At 36.2% G+C, this 19,050-nt stretch overlaps 1 protein-coding gene across 3 annotated transcripts in view; it reads left to right on the top strand.

Annotated features, from left to right (window-relative positions):
* DIP-lambda (Dpr-interacting protein lambda) overlaps window positions 1–19,050 on the top strand; it is a 205,733-nt gene that overhangs the window by 170,738 nt on the left and 15,945 nt on the right. For all 3 annotated transcript variants that reach the window (XM_029320710.2, XM_029320709.2, XM_085485968.1), the window contains 3 exons: window positions 12,108–12,223; window positions 12,919–13,104; window positions 17,497–17,683. In XM_029320710.2, the coding sequence (XP_029176543.1) occupies window positions 12,108–12,223; window positions 12,919–13,104; window positions 17,497–17,683 (489 nt within the window). The remainder of the gene's footprint in view (window positions 1–12,107; window positions 12,224–12,918; window positions 13,105–17,496; window positions 17,684–19,050) is intronic.

Genomic DNA, 19,050 nt, shown 5'->3' with positions numbered 1-19,050 from the left:
CTTTGTACAAGTATAAGCTTTACAAGATATTAATCATTATCTTTTCTAGCACCATATACACATTTTTATTTTTCAACGTGTGTCTACAATTCACATTCGACACATATATAGATCAATTAATAGACAAATTTTAAAAAGTTAGATGAAAAATGCTATTTCAATATCTTGTCTCGAACGAACCATTTTTAATCGCGTTCTTATTCTTCTCGATTCTCTCGTAATGTTATCCAGACGTCGCGGTTATTTCGGGAGATTCATGAGAGGATCTCATAATTCGATGAAAGAACCGGGAAGAAAGCAAAATTGACTGTCGTGACAGCGAGAAAGCTGCGTCACACTCTCGTGACGAGAGGCAGGACGAGATTGAAGAATCAGGAAAAAGAATAAATCGAAAGAAAACGATCGCGCGTACAAGCATCGTTCTCTCAAGCGCATGACTTTCATGAGGAAGTCACGAAAATTCTCTCAATGTCGTACAACAACTTTCCTTCCCGCGATATTGTTTGGTCTGACGACACAGCGAGTATATGCTGAACCGCACACGTTACATCGAAGCGGAAATAATGCTCGAATTTTTGTCGCGGAATACGATGTAAATATGAAGATAGTTGCGGTTCTCGATATAAACCGGGGAAAAAGAAACAGTATTATATGTGATACTCTATAGAATGTTTACCACGTGAACCATCGACAATTTCTATCATCTATGCGTCTCTCGAATAAAAACGAGATGAATAAAATAACAATATTTACAACATTAATTCAAAAATTATAGATTTTCTGAAATGCTCTGATACACATTTTCCTCAACAAATATCATCATTTTATACAAATTTAAATTTCTTAAACATAATAATGTCGAGACTTTAATAGTGTATGAAATCGTTTTCATCTGGCTTGCGAGACTCAAACGCGCCAAAGCCTCCTTACATACGTGTTACGAGGCAAATCCTATGCAATTCATTTTGAGGCCCTTTTATACGGCCGGCCTTAGGCCCGAGGCAGGCGAGTAATCCGCCATTCTCCGGCCGTGAGCTTTGCTCGAAGTCAACGAGAAGTTCCGCTGTAAGCCGCGGCCGTAAGACGCAACGGATGTTACCTCGTCGGCTCGGCCGCGCGTTCTCGCCCGCTCTGAATCTCTTAGCCCCGGTTATATCCGCGCTGCGGTACGGCACGGCGCCGCAACGCAGCGCCGTACCGCCTCTACGAGGACGATACATCGTCGGGGGTAGACGGTGGCGCGAGGGAGTTTGTAGAATCCACTTAAATCCACCGTGATTTACTCGGGCACACCGCCTCCTTCCACAGCGGGATGCAGCAATAAGTAATCGAGCCTCGGGATTTTCTGGCCGATGGGAAACATTAGGGATTCGTCAGCCGAGGGTTAAGCGACTCTTAAATACATAATGCATCGTATTATATACTTCTCTTTTTTTTTTTAAAGAAATTTTGATTAATTTAATGTGTCGCTTAATGTATACTGTAAGATTCATCTCTTCTTATTGCTCTCTTATTTATTTTTTTTAATTATTCAAACAATTCTTTTCCTCTCCGGCTCGTTGTTCCACAAGACAGTGCTGCAAGTTTCTAAAGCGAAAGAATTGCAGATAGAAATCGCAGAATTTCTTTGACTGAGCCTTTCTAAGTTGATTATATAATAGTGTATATACGGGGGCAAAAACTCTCTCTCTCCGTGAGTATTATAGCGCCGACTCTTTTGTTCGTCGAGAATTAAAAAGGAGGAGTCGCTTGAGGAGATTAGACGAGGCAGTAATTAATTTTGGCGCGGTACTTCTTATTTTTAACCGGCGGTCTTATTATTGCTCCGCCGCTTTCTTTATTTCACTTCCGATACTTTGTTCCGTCCTCCGAGGGCAAAATCGTACGAAATGGTGTAATGGTATTTCTTTGAATCGGGGGAATTTACGGGATTTTCGTGCGGAATGCGTTTCAGCTCTGTCTGCGTAAGTTCTGCATCACACAACGAGATATATATACATATACATATAGATATACAATATAAATATATATATACACAAATATAGCTCTATATATATATATTTCTTTAACACACAATGTAAATAATGCAACCATTTTTCTATATATGCACATCTCGACAGAGAACTCGACGCGACGTCGTTACGTTTTCCAGTTTTTCCCGATTTACTTTATTACCTACATTTTTTGCATATGAAAACGATAATTAACGACACATCGTACTGAAAACGCGAATATGCCATAAAAAATGCGGCAGATGCGACAGTTTCGCATGTTAGTAAATTTTATTACGCTTTAACGTAATAATTACAAATGCGAGCATTAATATACTCGCTTAATGATAGGATCTGTAATTGTGATATTTCCTTCTGCATACATATCAAAAAATATTATTTTACAATTCTAATACGCTTCTTTCTTAATTTCAAGATGTTCTTGATATATTCCATTTGTCTTTAAAAATGAAATTTTTATATTTATATTTATTAATGAATCAATTATGCGAGTCAAAACGAAACAGATTAATATTATTAATATTTTCACGATTGAGTAATAAAGAGAAAAATTGAATATATATATATATATATATATATATATATATATATCTGTCAATACTCTCTTCTGCTTTTAAATCGCACGTTACTTGATTATTTTTATTTTAATATATAAACTTAATTTTATGGAAACTTTTTTATATATTTTCAACGTATGTCAGAAACGATATCTACATTTTAACTAAGAGAGAAGCTTCAATTTATTTCATGATAAATTCATTGAAAGATAGATCTGCTTTTTTTGTGTATCCAGCGTTTGATATATAAAAATGCCATTTTGTCATTTAGAGTGTATAATTTTTGCTTTTGCGATAATGCACAAAATATTATTTATATTTTTTCTATTTAAATTCTTATATTTATTAAAGTCCTTTCTTCTAAAAAACCCGATATAAATATCAAGCCTGTACTTAAATATCTGCCAAAACTTCTCGGTGAGAAAATCGCAACCGTGTTCGTATCCTTGTCAATGATCGACTTTCGCGTTACGCGTTTCCCGGCAAGATTTACGAGCTCCTTGAGTTTGCAAAAATCTTTTATATCGGCTTTCGGCTTCGGTTAGGTTCTTCTCAGTCACGAAAAGGGCACCAGCTTCGATCCGCTCCATCTTCATCGGCGGCCCCGACGACGCTGATGACACGCGGGAGAGAGTGCCAGCTTCCATTTTCAATATCGCGTCGACAGCCCACCTTCACGATCCTCGTCTTCATGGCGCAGATTCCGCGAGTCTCGAGTGTATGTCACTGTTCGCGACGTTATCAGCGATTCGCCGGTTGCCGTATCGATTTCTATATGCGGATATACCTATTGAAATGCAATAAGCTGGATCGAAGTCAAATATATCTAAACCGTTGCGTCGCTAGAAAAGATACATTGTCTCGTCGTTCGATTCACTCTCTTGTAGCCAGAAGCGTTTATATTATTCTACACAATCATTATTTACCATTGTGAGAAATATATTTTTAATTTATAATATATGTTTAGTTTGTTTATTATATTTGTATAAAAAATTATAAAAATGTTTATAAAAATTATAAACACACACAAGAATTAATAGATTATCTCTCTAGCCACTAACTCTTTAAAAAAAAATATTTCAATAAATGATACTTTGATAGAGATATGCCGACTTTTATTAAAAATACTATGTAGGATTGAATCAATTTCGTTTACATAAATTTTTCTCTGAATTTATCGATGATACATCCGCACATATTGCAGTCCAATATGTTGTCTGTAATTGAATGTTGCGAGACACGTAACTCTCATAAAACAGCAGCGCGATAAGTTACGCGCATAAACATCGGGCGTTTTCATTACGGAAGTTTTACTTGTTATCAAGTTCAACTTGTTTTTGAGCGTTCAAAGAAGCATAACTTATAAAAAAATAAAAATAAATAATAAGTAAATATTTTTTCTCAAAACACAGGAGACGATTTAGTTTTATATTAAATTCTTATTTTCTAAATGATAACACACATTTTTTATTAGGCTGTTACAAATGTAGAATAGAGCGCGCAGCATCGACATATCCAGTGTTGTGCTTAAATGATTTTAAAATTAGCTAGATAAAGATGAGATAAAAATATGTAAATTTATCTTAGGTAAGATGAAAAAGATTTCGTTTTAAATATATCTAGGTAAAAGGTAAAATTATATGGCGATTCATCTCGATAACTTCTAGATAATATTATTTTTAAGACCGCTATGACTCTAAATCAAATTATCTGAACATTATTCTAGGTAATTTAATAAAGATAACATTTTTATTGTCTATATAAAGATAAAATGACGCCACACAAAACTTCATCTATATTTATATAATATTTTATTTAGATAACAGCAAACACACTGGACATATCTAATTTTCTAATATTCGCAACGAACACGCCAAGATATGGAATATATTCTCTACGTAACGTGTCTCATCACGACGACGACGCCATCGTCGAAGTTCGCGGGAGACGCATGTAATCCGTGTAATCCGTCAAGCAGGTGGACGTAACTGGTGCCGTACGATATGGGCAAAGTTTGTCGCGGACCGTCCGACACCGGCCGGCACCGGAATAATTGAAAATGTCATGACAATTGCACTGAATGCCGCCGCTGTAACTCCGTTGACTAATGCAAATGGGTATATTCAAATTCTATCAGAGAATTAATAATTCGCCCGTATCGACCGGCGGCGACGCGCAATACCAACATATCATCTTGTCAAACTTAACAAGGATGACGTTATATATACGTTCAGGTTATTAATACCATCATCAAACTTAGAAACATTTTCGATTCGATTGCCGATCAGTCTTGTTTAGCTCGCTATCTTACTTCCTTCCTTTCTCTCTCTAGTCTGGTTATTTCATATTTAACATTAAATAATTTGAAAAGAATCTCGTGAAGGAGTGAAGTTTACTTGAATTTAAGGAGGCAATAAACTCTTGTTATTTAATTGAAGAAGTTTAATGTACGGAAAAAGAAAAATCTTTATTTTTGATTTCTTACAAAAGTTCGACGATCATCTCTTTAAACATCTTCTTCTTCGAAAAGAAATCCCGTTTTACGTTGATCACAGAATTTATTATTAAAATGAAGTTTGGAGATTCCCGAACGCACATTGTCGAAGTCTGTGTAGGTGAAACTCGAATGCTTCCTTCTGGAGAATGTATCGGCTCCCGTCACGGAGTTGCATTATTCACGTTCACACACTTGTCGGAAGATTTTAATGGGTGAAACTGTTCGAAACGCGCCGAGTATGTTACAGATATTTCGTTCTCTCTCTCTCTCTCTCTCTCTCTCTCTCTCTCTCTCTCTCTCTCTCTCTCTCCCTGAATTTCGCGCGTATATTTTTCCTCGTAATTATTCGTGTATCCGGGAGCGATATGCAATAATTAAATTAAACGTACGTGAATGTCGCGTCAGCGCGAAAAGCGTTGATGCGATTTTGCAAAAAAAAAAAGGGAAAAAGGAAAAAAGAACAGAATCAACACGAGATGAAATCTGCGCGAGGCAACCTTTTTTTGACGAATGTATATGCTCTGTTGTTTTTTATTCAAAGCACAATAATACTATAAAAGTTAGTAATAACATAAGTGACCCGTATATTCCCTCGAGGATCAAATTGATTCTAAATAATGCACGTATGTCACATGTTTTTCAAGTTTGCTCGATAGTCGCGCTTGACGATATAAAAGGAACGAAATGAGGAAGTTAGTCAATCGAATTGGAGGCTTTATGCCGCTTTTACGACTTTAAACGAAGCGCAGCGTGGAATGGGACGGCAATATAGCATAGGCAGTGGAAAAGTTTTCTTCCTTCTATACTGTTGGCGACGCGAAGCGACGACGAAACTTGCATCTTCGCGACGCCCGAAGGCGGTACACGAGGAATTCATTTGGTATTCAGGACAAGGAACGTCGGAGATAGCCGGTTGAAAGCTGCGGATGCGTGGACGAATAAACGAGTGTCCGAACACATTTAAGCAAATGCGTTTTCCCACCGTAACGCGAGAAGTTGATTCCTTTCGACTTCTCTTGCGAATCGTTTTTCGCCGGAGTCTCTTTCGCGAGAAGAGAGAAAATGACGAAGTTAACCGACCATTTCTACTTCGGAATCTCTTTTGCGAGATTGTGAAACTGCGTGTAAGTATGCGTTCATAATGTCGCATAACAGATATTACGAGGAAATAATAATGTATCCCGTATATAGATGTAAAAGCCACGAAATGGAAAATGTTAAATTTACAATGGAAGAATATGAAGAAGCTAATGGACATCTCTAATGGAGAAGCGTACAGTGAAATAAAATTTTATCGAGGCTGGTAAAAAAATTCAGCAATCATTGAGTCGTTCAATAGACACGATTATGTGGATGGAATAAAATTACAACGAATGCTATATATGTGGAACTGAATAGATGAATTTTTATAAAAGAATTAAAAGTATCGTACTATTCAGTAACGAATAAATTAAAGGATACGTTAATTACATATTTCTCTTGTAGAAATTTATAGTAAATGAAAAAAGTGCATTCAAAATTTGACAAAAGATTCAAGGAAGTAAACAATGATAATTAAAATATTGTAACAATTGATGCTCTCTTTTTATTCCAAATTTTCTAAAAAAAAAATCTATAATTAAAACTGTGGTCGGAGATTCTAAGAATACTCGTGCAATTGTACAAAAAAAAGCGAGCCAATTAATACAGACAGTATCGAATTAAATGGGTTTAAATAACAGTTGCTGTGTTTAGTATCTTTAAATGCAACACGTCGGGGGTCGCGAGCATTTTCCCGGAGAAAATATTATATGTATCGGAAAAAATAACGACGAATCCGCGAAAGGAGATAGACGTAAACGAAGAAGAAAGACAAAGGTGGATTGGGAGAGAGTCGCAGCCGCGCTTCCGACAGATTATGCTAACGAGACAATCCCTATGGTATTATATACCAGAGGAGCGCACAAGCCCAGGATGTCTCTCCTTCTATTTTTCCCGTTCGTTCGGCGAAAGATTCCGTGCCGCCGCCTGCTCCCTCGGAACCGAAGAGACGGGAACAACAGGCGTATTCTGGCAAACGGAATCGCCGTGTATACGCTTGGATAAAAAAAAGGACAGGGGACGAAACCCCTCTTGAGCGCGCAAAAAGCGGAGGAGTGGAAAACATCGTGGAATATTTCAAAGTATTTCGATTAAGACGAAATTTCTTCGATAAACCAGCAATTATAGGGATGAATTAGAAAATCGACCCTCTTACAAATGATTTGTATCACTATATACACTCTCTTCACACAGAAACATTTTATTCTCATCTCTCTTTCTTTCTACAGCGACATTTTACAACGTGCTTCGAACTTCTATTAAATATTCGATCTCCTCGAGGGAGCCCGCTTTATCGTTTCCCTCCATATAAATCTGTGACGTATTTTGGGTGAAATATTCGGTAATCGTGGCTCTCTCTTAATTGCGCAATTACGCACGCTCCCTTTTTCACGGCACGATGATGTATCCGCAGTGATTCGCGGCACAAGGGAAACTCGCGGCATTACCGGGAGTAGTTTGCGTCTCGACTCTCTCTCTCTCTAACTTCTATCTATTGGCGAATTCTCCGTTTAAGCCAAAATCAATAGGCGCGTGCTCCGATCTGATAAGTATCCCGAAGAGAAAGCGAGGGTGCGAGGGAGAGAGAGCTCTATATCTCCCTCTCATTGAAGAGAATCCTCTTGCTTCGCACACACTCATTCGCGTTTAAATATATTTGTGTATATATACACAGAGTGTGTATAGAAAGTATATGTATTAAATTATTCTCGTTTCTCCTATATAAACCTAATTCGTTCGACTAATGCGAAATCAATTTCTCCATTTAAATAATTCTGATAAATGAGTCGATATTAATTTTTTGCTCCTTTTTTTTAAAATTTCTGATTTGAGAAAAGATACGTGCGCCGGTTCGAATATGAAGTATAATACGAGATATACAATACAATAGAAAGGTACACACATAAAAATATGTTGTAGGTATGTAAGTATACAAGAGAGAGAGAGAGAGAGAGAGAGAGAGAGAATGAGAGAGTAGTTTACAATTCCCATTTTAAATTACTTCGCACTGCGACACAACGTTCCCAAGTTTACACACGGTCACGTGCCATCTCGTTCCATTTAAACACGAGCTTTGCCGTGTTTCGTTTAACTCCTTCCTCCTCTCCTGCAAGCATCTCGCTACGAGGTGTTTTTTTTACGCCACCTCTTTTCTCGTATGGCCGTAAATCCTTTGTTACCGGAACTTTTTAACGAAACTGTAATCCCTTCGGCGTTCTGTATTTGTCGAAAAGATTCCGTCGTCGACGTGCGACACGTGACGTAACTTTCGCGCCCTTCGCGTACTCTCCTGTCTTATGCAATTCCTGGCGGTGAAACACACGCGTGTGCACGGACGAACGCGTTTCCTGCCGTGCAAGAATCCGTGGAATTTTTCGAGTTAGCTCGCTGGGCTGTCGCGATCTGAAAATCCAGAACACTTTGACAAAAACAAAAAGGTCGGACATTTAATCCTCGCGGAAATACGGAGTAATTCCGCTGTCTTCTTCCTTCGCCTCGAACAGTCGGCTGTTCTCGATTGTTTTCTCTCTTTCTCTCTCTCTTTCGGGGTCTCTTTTCTTTTTTAAATTGAAACAGAACTTTTGTTCGATTATATTATCTCAGTTTCACCACGAATCATTCTTGATTCATAGTCATACTCGAGAAGAGACTGAATTAGGAAGAACGAGAATTGTTTTAATACGAGTATATAATAATTATTCTCTCGAATGTGTATTATAGTAAAAAAAAAAAAAAAAAAAATATTCTTCAATTACCAGGTTCAGTTTCAAGCGAACTTAATTTTGTGAGATATTTCTAAACTTTCGCGAACAAAAAATTGGAATCAAAACTGAAAATGTTATGATCGCAATTAAGGGATGATTTCGCGGATTGTTCTTGGTTAATCTCCGGGCTTTCAATGTTCCTGATTCATTTGCGCGCGAGTTGCGTATCGTAATAATTTTGCTATCGCAAGCGCAAATGTTACCTTGATGACATCGGCTCATTGTCGCAACTCACGCTAATAGTCGCTTTTGCCCGAGGCACGTCTGCCTATTAGCATACGCATTCGAGCGTGTCACGTTTCTTGCTACTCCCAACCATTTCTCGTTCGTTGAATTTCAGATGGAATGGAATCTCCGAGAGTGCTTCTCTCATCCTTGATAATCACGATCATCTTCTCAACAAACCGCGTGAGAGCATTGTCTCATTAAACGTCTTCTGCAGATTTTTCAATATTCATATATTTTTATCAGATTAGCAAAAAAAATCACTCTAGGATACTTCCAAAAGAATCATCTTCTTTACGTAACGTTATATACGGCTGCGAATTTTGCCTGCATTTTGGGATTTGAATATCGATCTTTAGGGCTGAAAACGATTACGAAACAGTCATATCCACGACGCTTTCGAGAATCGATGGTCACTTTGGCCCAGGAACATTCCGCTATCTCGCGAAAACGAGAGACCGCCGCGCCGGGGAAACACATTTTAAATTCGCGATTTCGACGATACAGAGGATTCCTCTTGGGGAGAAAGGGCAGGCGAAATCCAAACTCTTTGAATCGGCGGACGGCTTCGCGGCTGCCATTGTGCGGGTGGCTTACCGTCGTTTTTCCGGGATAAAGTGGGTATCATCGGATACTGCTCAACCCGAGTCTATCCGGGGCCGTCCTACGGCTTTCGAGGCTTCCTTAAATTAGACACGGGGAAAACGACGCCCGGCTGACTTTTATAATCGCGTTTAATATTGCTCGCAGAAGCAGTCGCCTTAGATTCTGCATAACTGTTTTATTAGCACTTGTTGGGAGCCGCTTATTGCGCGACAGAAACGCCTGACAGTCTTATTGGCTTTTAACGTAACGACGTCAGACTCACAGAGACGCGGATTTACGAAATTCTTTTTATCTCCACTTACTTTATATATATATAATTTTTGAAAATAATTGAATAGATACATGTGGTTTGATAATTTAGAATAATTATACGTTATATAATATATTTATATATTTCAATGTATATCAATGTAGACGAATAATGTATATACCTGCATAAAAATTGACAACTCGCTCGGTGAACTTCTAAATGCATCTGCCGGGAAAGAATTTCATGTCTGCCAGCGCAATATCGAGAATCGAAACTATATATTTTTACGCGAAGATGCCTCGCGGCACAATTCTGCCTTACGTTAGCGTAAACGAAACGATGTAAAACGGGAAGAGAGAGAGAGAGAGAGAGAAATAGAAACGAAATTGATTCCAGCCGTAGCGCAGCCGCGAGCACATCACGGCGATCTTAATTTCCTGGACGGATGGTGCGTGATAATTTCGATGAAAAATTCCATCCTGCGCACGATGTAATTAACGAAGAGATAGCAGACCGCGCGGGCGCGTTTGTAGTCCTGGCCGCTCGCGAAAGGACCTAATTAATTAGATATCCTTGCGACAAATTGCTAGAATTACACTTCACTGATTACAATTAGACTCGGAATGAAATTCCGGCGTAATAAAAGCAGAGCATACTATGCTCGCGTTATGTATTCTTCCTTTCTCTCTCTTTCTCTCTTTCTCTGAATCTCTGCTTTGCACTCATGCGTGAGTGCGCGCACACTTTTCGCCACTCACAAGATTTTATGAAAAATTAAGCATAGTATCAGGATTCCTTCATTAGAAAACAAGTGGGAGAGAAAGAGAACATTGCACTGCTAGAAAAAAATAGGTATGCAATTGTATGAGCGCTATTTTTTGCTATTAAATGAAAATTTTTATTATTGCATTCTTTAGGATTAATATATCGGAACATTATATTAGATAGGGGAAGAAAAAAAAGAGAAGCAATTTAATTAAAAAAAATCATAAACGAGAGTAATAAAAGGATGTAATAGCTTGGAAACAGCATAACTGGAAAATGGCAGTATAGCAATAAAAGTAGCGGTTTATATGAAAATATATATTTTGACCTAATGCGCGATATACCAATTATTCTCCCTCGTCCGATTATTACTTTCAATAAGTTTACAATGTTTTTTTCTCCCGGGGAGATTTTCGCAGGTTTTTTCTTCCCTTAAAGCGAAAATTAAATTTAGTTAATAAAACGGCCGAGGATAGGGTCGGACGCGGGAGAAAGAGAGCGGAATGAAAGCACGGAGAAGCGAGGGAAGAGATTGAAGGTACGACGATGCGAGGGTAGAAACGGCCCGATGAGGGTAGTCGTAAAACCGACCCATGAAAACCGGGGATCCGGCGTCCGGATTACGACTGCGAGATTCAAGAATTTTTCCATTTATCGCCCTTCTTGCATGAACGCATACAAGAATTCGATACGAGAATATGGGCGGCTCTCTCTTTGCTCTTTTAGATCGGCAGAAGAGAACCTGAGGGATGAGGGAGGAGGGTTGCTCCCCCATCCTCGACCTACGCCTTGAATATCTAATCGGCGGCATGCTGCTCGCTCATGCATGCACTTGGAATCGTGGCGATGCATTCCGCGAGACACTCGTCAGAGATGCCGCGCATTCGCGTTCTTCTCTCTCTCTTTTTTTCGAACGTTCGCGGTGCATCGCATTTTTCGACGCGCGCGATGCGATCGCCTCGTCGTAATATCCGGCGAAATTGAAAAGGATGGAACGTAACACAACGCAAAATGCGTTTGTTTTGTTTGTCGTTTATTGTGTTCGATACGGAGAGTTGAAACTCGCAAATTGATTGCAAGTGCACAGTAAATCTTTTTTTCAAATTCAACGTTCACTACTGTCCGCGTTTCATTGTGTTATAGTTGCTAGATATTTTTTTATCTGTTCTTTAATTTATTTTTTTTATAGTTGGCTCGAAAGCTCGACTTACGTATAATAAAGCCATTAAATATCATTTTTATTTGGTGTACTTACAGTGCGCTCGTCTTCCTTCAGTAATTGTTTTGCATAATTGATGAGAGCAGAAGAATGACGTAAATTAAACGTGTCGCATTACTGTGATGTTTCAGGTCAAATCACCCCGGAAGTTTTGCCCGAATTCTTAGCTCCTTTGGAAAATCATACGGTGATCCAAGGTCGTGACGTCTTCTTCACCTGTGTCGTTAATCATCTGCAAACATACAAGGTGCAATTTCTTATTTCAAACATTTCTTATATTCGTGTATTGGAATGAAAAGTATTTTTACAAAAATCTCGCGTTACAGCATGAATATTAAAAAATTGTCTGTCAGAAAATTTATGTATCGAGACTGATATATTAGGGAAATAAAAAGATTTTTTTCTTAGATTTTTCTTTCCAATTATATAACACATTTATAATAATTTTCGCATGAAAGATACTATCGTATACTTTTGCTGGAACGAGATGACAGAGTTATACTTGTTAAAGCGACACAATATGTACTTCTTCGAGTTATACGCTATGCTTCACTCGCACACTATTTTTCATATTCTTTCTCGAGTCTGACTATAGCCTGTCTGTTACTACTGCGAACATTGATACGAATTTATTATATATAAGTATCAGAGAATTTTATCTCACTTTAAATATAAGTGTATGCATCAATTTCAATTAAAATTAAATTCGCTATTTTTGGTCTTTTTTTAATTGTGCTTCAGCGCATGAATTTGTATGATTTAAATGTATGAAATTTAGCTGCAAATTTCGTTTAATTCTATGTTGGTACAATAAATTAAAATAGCTAATGTATTAAATATATTTTGTCAAAATGTTCAACCGAAACAATTCATATTTCAATGAAGTATCCAATTTTCTTTTATCTCGAGAAATAACACTCGTATCTCTCCGCTGTTATACAGGTAGCCTGGATAAAATCCGATTCCCGAGCGATTCTGGCGATACACACACACTTGGTGGCACACAATAATCGATTAGCCGTAACGCACAACGGGCACAACACGTGGAAGCTGCATGTGTCGAATGTCCAGAAAAACGATTCCGGTACTTATATGTGTCAAGTCAACACCGATCCTATGCGCAGTCAGGTGAGCACCTTTTCGATACATTAAATTACAAAGATTTGTGTAAACTCTCGATTCAAGGCATTGTCGAATAACCTAGCGACATACGACATTTTTTTCAAATGACGCAATAGTGTTTCCCTATATCTTTATATTTACGTATACTGTTTTTTCGCCTTTTTCTCCAATTTTTCAACAATACCCGGGCGCCCGCATTTTTCGGAATGCCGCAAACGCAGCTTCAAACGATATTATCCGGTACGGTGGAACGCGCTGCGACGCGCATCCGTAATAACAACGTATCTCTGTTAAATTAATTTCCATTTACCTTCCACCCAACGCTTTATTTTTCGACGGCGTTTCCGCACCGGAATTACGCGCACGGCAGCCGTTACACGCGCGGCTTTATCGATTTCCATCGACAGAGCGCGGCGCCACATCGCACCGTACACGACGTAATTCGATTAAAAAGATCCAAGTTTCGCGAAATTTCGCCAGATCTATCCGCGGACATGGAGGAATTTTTTTAATTCCATACACAAGCCCGACCATAACTCTTCAACACGCGCTTTTTCTTTATCCTCGACCATTATTACGCGGTATAACATTGATCGGTCCACATCCGCAGCTACATTTCATAGTCGACATATAAAGGAAAATTTATTTTATTTTATTTCAAGTATCATTAAGAAGAGGGGCGCTTGTTTTAAAAAGTTAAAAATAAAGTGTTCTTTGAGAATTTTTAAAATAGAAACTGCATAACGAATTATTCTAAAACTTCTATTAGGGATTTATATATTATATTAAATATTTATAAACACACAAAAAATTTCTTTAGTTAAAAATATAGTTTGTAGAGATCGTTCTATAAAAATCTTGCAGTCTCGCCGCCGGAGTTGTAAATTTACTAGCATTCTCATATCTTTAAATCTCGTCTGAAATTAAAAGACCAAAAATTTCCTGATTATTTATGAAGTTATATCGTCGATAAACCAATAAAATGAGAAAAAGTATAAAATTAATTTATGCAAAAAAATTGTTTAAATTAATTTTTTAATTAATATTGAAGGTTTATCGACAAAATGTAATTTTATAAGTAATAAGAAAATTTTTAGTTTTTTAATTTCAAACGAAATTTGGAGATATGAGAATGCTCGTCAATTTCCAACTCTGATGGCGAGAAGATTCCTCAAAGGCGACTAACACAGTCTATATTTTTAACTAAAAATAATTGTATACTTGTAAATATTTAATAGTAGATGCCTAAAAATTTCAGAATGATTCACTGTGTGTGTAAAGTTTTTCCAAAAAAATTCTCAAAATTCTCAATCTTACTTTTTGATTCTCTAAAGCAGACGCTCCCCTTAAAATTAAGATACAATTTATTCTTATATATACAGATGTGGTTATAGATTTCATTTTATCCTCGAATTCCCATCTGCATTGAAATTTTAAATAAATCTTTTTCTTTTAACAAAACATCAGCTGTCACAAGTATCCATAATTCTGAAAGTTCTTTCAAATTTAATATATAAATCACCTCTCGTGCAAAGCATGAAAACAGAAATAAATATATTTATACACATTTCAAATATTTAAAATAATTTTTATTCACACACATATTACTTATATTATTTGTACATTTGTATTGACATTCTACAGTCTTTGAGTTAGCTTAGTGATATAAGCGTACAATATTGACGCAAAAGGGGCAATTGCATGGCAATTCCATTCTACAGTGGAATAACGTCGTCGTCGCGACTCGACGTCGCTACGTTGGGCAACTTTAATTATGCAGATTTTCGGCAAAGCTCAAGCTACACGCGCGTTTGAGAAAGCGCGCGGAAAATTATTGCCGGCGACGGTGGTGCGGCAGGTGCACACGTCGTACGGCTTTCGAACGACTGTTTCCCCGAGACGAGGAGGATCTCGGCTTTGCCGCTCCGTTGCTAGACCTCTCGGCCGCTCGAAATATCCCATCGTGCCTTAAATCCCGAGCCCCGTGTGTTGCATTGTCTCACAGTCGGCCGATGCGAGATTATTTATCGGTCCTACTTATACCGCGGTTTTATCCGCTCGAGATGCGCGTCCTTTAAACCATCTCTGGCCAGTTGCTACATTCTTCCGTAAACTAACGCTCGGAGTCTGCAAAAAAAGTACGAGGATGCAATTTAAAAAAAAAAAAAAAAACATTTTTTATCAGTTAAAATATAAAGAAGAGTACAAGCTCGATAAAAAAGAGAGTTATTTACTACATTATTTACTACATTAATAAAATCATTAATTAATTTTATGTACATATCAAGTTTATTCCTATATATATACACATATAATTCTATATCTGTAGACCTCTCACCTGGTCTGTCTCTTGTCTCTCTTTTTTAACCTCTTTTCTTTTCTCATATATACATATAAACACACACACACACATATATATGTATATATATTATTGAATTCACGCCTACCGTTTGTTCCGCTTGCACCACGACGAGCACTTTGGGCCCTTTATCTCGCGGCAGGGCCGTATATTGCATCGGAAGGTTTCCCGCTTTGCCGGTCGCATTGAATTCCGTAGGATGTGTGCACCGCACCACGACCAGTAAATTTCACGTTAATCCGTGACGCACCGGCGACCGTCACTCCTACTCGACCAGTACGTGCCTTGGGCCGTAAAATGGTGCTTTTTTTACACAGCAATGTACGCCACAAAACTCTCTAATATGGTTTAGCGTGACTGACGTCTTGCGTTAATTTCGTCATCGTCAGGTCGTCAGATTAAAAAGATAGAGTTGTGCTAAACATTGTACACATACGAGATATTATTATAGATTCTTGTAATCTCATTAGCTCATTATTATATCTAATTGTTGTTCATTCTTAAATTACTTGCATTCTGTTCGAATTTTATAAGAAATTTTGCTCTTATGTAAATAAGCCTTAAAGTTTATTTTTGTGTATAAAATTATTAAAGAAGTTTTTATTTTTATACAAATTTATTGAAATTTCGACCTAACTGGCCAGTACAATTTAATTAGAAACACTACGTTTCGACCCTTAGGTACGGGTCCTTTTCAAGTGTAACTTTCAAGATGTTGATTCGACAGCAGTAAAATTACTAAAGTAATTACTTTAGTAATTTTACTGCTGTCGCAATAAATTTGTATGGTTTTACTCATCACTGGCGACTTCATTAATTTTATCGTTATTTTATTTTTATATTTGAAATTTGATCCATTAAAACAATATAAATTTTAATATTAAAAACTTTTTAATTAATAGAAGCCTACTAAACAACACTTTTTTAATCAATAAAATTTAATAAAGATGTCACATTTTCTACTTTTATAATTAGAACAATTTTTTACACTCTTTTATAGAAAAAAATTATTCATGTTGATTTATCATAAAGATTACTGAAAAGAGCAGATATAACACAAATACGGTATATTTATTGTTTTATTGCAAAAAATACAATCAAATGTTTGAAAAACAATAAATTTTTATTTCAATCACATGCGCGGTCAAGGCTCGGACTTTCGTTAATTATTAGGGAATTTTATTTTTCATCTCTATATGTTTACGCCAAATAAAATATAAAAAAAAATTACGTTTGCAGTACGTTATTGCTAACAATACTAACTGTAGAATTTAAATAATACTTTACTTTAATCTTTATTTATATTGAAATATCGTTTCGTGTACCAGAAAATTTAAGTACTAATTTCATTGTAAATTATATATTTTCTTGCATGTTGATCTCATTGAATTGAATTGGATACGTGTACAATTTCATTTCTAGTAAATTCTATACTCCCACATATTAGACCCGTGCGAGGATACCCTCATCGTATATGTGCACAGGACCGTAAAACAGTGTGCGTTTTCTACTGCAAGTAGTTCGAGTCTTGTCTCTGTCAGACCGCCTTATTAGTATGGTCGCTCTACGGGCTGTTTATCCCGCATAAAGAAATTTCGATTTTTCTTAACTCTTTGATCTTCGCGTTCATAGTACGTTAAAATATAATTAATCTGTTCTTATCCTTTTGATAGAAATGATTTTAATAATGAGATAACTCAACTATTGTTATGCAATTAAAGGACACGATAATAGAAATTCTTTGACAACGTTTAATATAAACAGATTGATTCTCCAATTTGAAGTTTTAAATATGTAATGATTAGACTCATTCCTTGTTATATAAGCTAGAAGTTCAAGAATTATAGTTTACTTAAGTTACATACAGTATGTATAATTAAAACTTTTAAGACGTAAACATTTAAATTTGCTCTTTTGAATAAATATATATATTATAACTTTTATAGTGTATGTAGTCTATTTTTTTTCTGAAAAGAATAAAGCTTATAATAATAATCTCAATTCAAAATGTTCATGCGATATCTGTTTCTTTGTTTCAGATGGGATACATGGAAGTAGTGGTACCGCCCGATATAATGGACGATGACACTGCAAATGGAATGGTTACTCACGAGGGAGGTAATATAAGATTGCGATGTGTCGCCACCGGTTCACCGAAGCCTATTGTCAGTTGGAAACGAGAGGACGGTCGTAACATCATTCTCAGAGAAGATGGACAGAAACAACGTAACTATTTTTTATTCAGTCTTATAATTTTCTATATCTGTAAGATGATTCTAATACAGTCTGATTATATAAAAATTGTGTTTTTATAATTCAATGCAAAATTCTTTCCAATCGAACATATTAAAGGATTTAATTCTGATGATAAAAGGGAAAGTAATATAGTACTATTTAATTAAAAATGAAAATATATTTGCGCCAACTCTCCTTTTTAATCATACTATAATATTTCAATAATAATAATAATAATATGAAATTTTAATATTAATAATAATAATGTTCGATCGATCTATCTGGAATTGAATTACATTTAAAGCCTTCACTGTGCTTGATATCATTATCGTAAATGATAATTAACGTTCGTCACAATGTAAGAGGCATTCAATAGATATGCATTAGCGAATACATTAATGGATTCAAATATAACCGAACTCAAAATGTAACATGCAAACTGCTGTACGGTCCACGCTCTGATGAACTTACATTCACTTACCGTTGATATTTTAGAATATGCTTTGAATCGCGAGTCTCACAGAATTCGGTATTCTAGTAAAATCGAGTTATCCGGGATTCCTTTGAAACCGCATGTTCTGTGAATGTATTCGGCAAGATGACTATATATCTCGCTAGAATAATAACAAATTCAACAGAGTCAAATAGTGCAAATTACGTTCGTCTGGAATACGAACTGGGCACAATGTGTAAACCGGATTTATTTATACTATATACATAGCATATTATTCCAAAGACAGCGCTCTCCCTTTTATACATTTTATAACGTTTATAGAAAACATTTATATAAAATTTTTTTTAAAATTTCTATTCTCTCTATTACAATATTTGCAAAAAGTTTTGCAAGTTCGGAAACTTTTTTTATATAATTATATTTGTCATATAATACACAAGGATAATTAAATTTCTAGTTTAATTTATCTCGTATTATGTTACCATCACATACAGTAATAGGGTATTTCGGTGAATTCCTTTGTGCTCATTTTTCATTATAACCCTAGTATCATGTAGCCAATTACGTGTTTTTTTTTTAAATTATTTATTGGTAATTTTATATTCTCGATTTCAACGATACTAATTGATTTCAGTATAATAATGACAATGTAACGTTATATTGAGATGCAAAAACAGTGTAATAGGCACGCGCTCGAAATTTTAATGCGTTCGATTTAATCAAATGAAAACTTTGATGTAACATTTCACTAGTTGAACTCACACTAATTAATTAATTATGTGCTTGATGTTATTATACACAAAGCAAAAACAAATTTCGATTACACGTTAATCAAGTTCTTTTTTGCACTAATTTTCCTACACAATTATTATTATCATATTATCAATACGTTGCACTTTTAATC

This window comes from Nylanderia fulva, unplaced genomic scaffold, assembly GCF_048542155.1.
Source record: "Nylanderia fulva isolate GAGA-0341 unplaced genomic scaffold, ASM4854215v1 Scaffold4, whole genome shotgun sequence".
NCBI lineage: Eukaryota > Metazoa > Arthropoda > Insecta > Hymenoptera > Formicidae > Nylanderia > Nylanderia fulva.
This window is presented reverse-complemented; position numbering and strand designations above follow the sequence as displayed.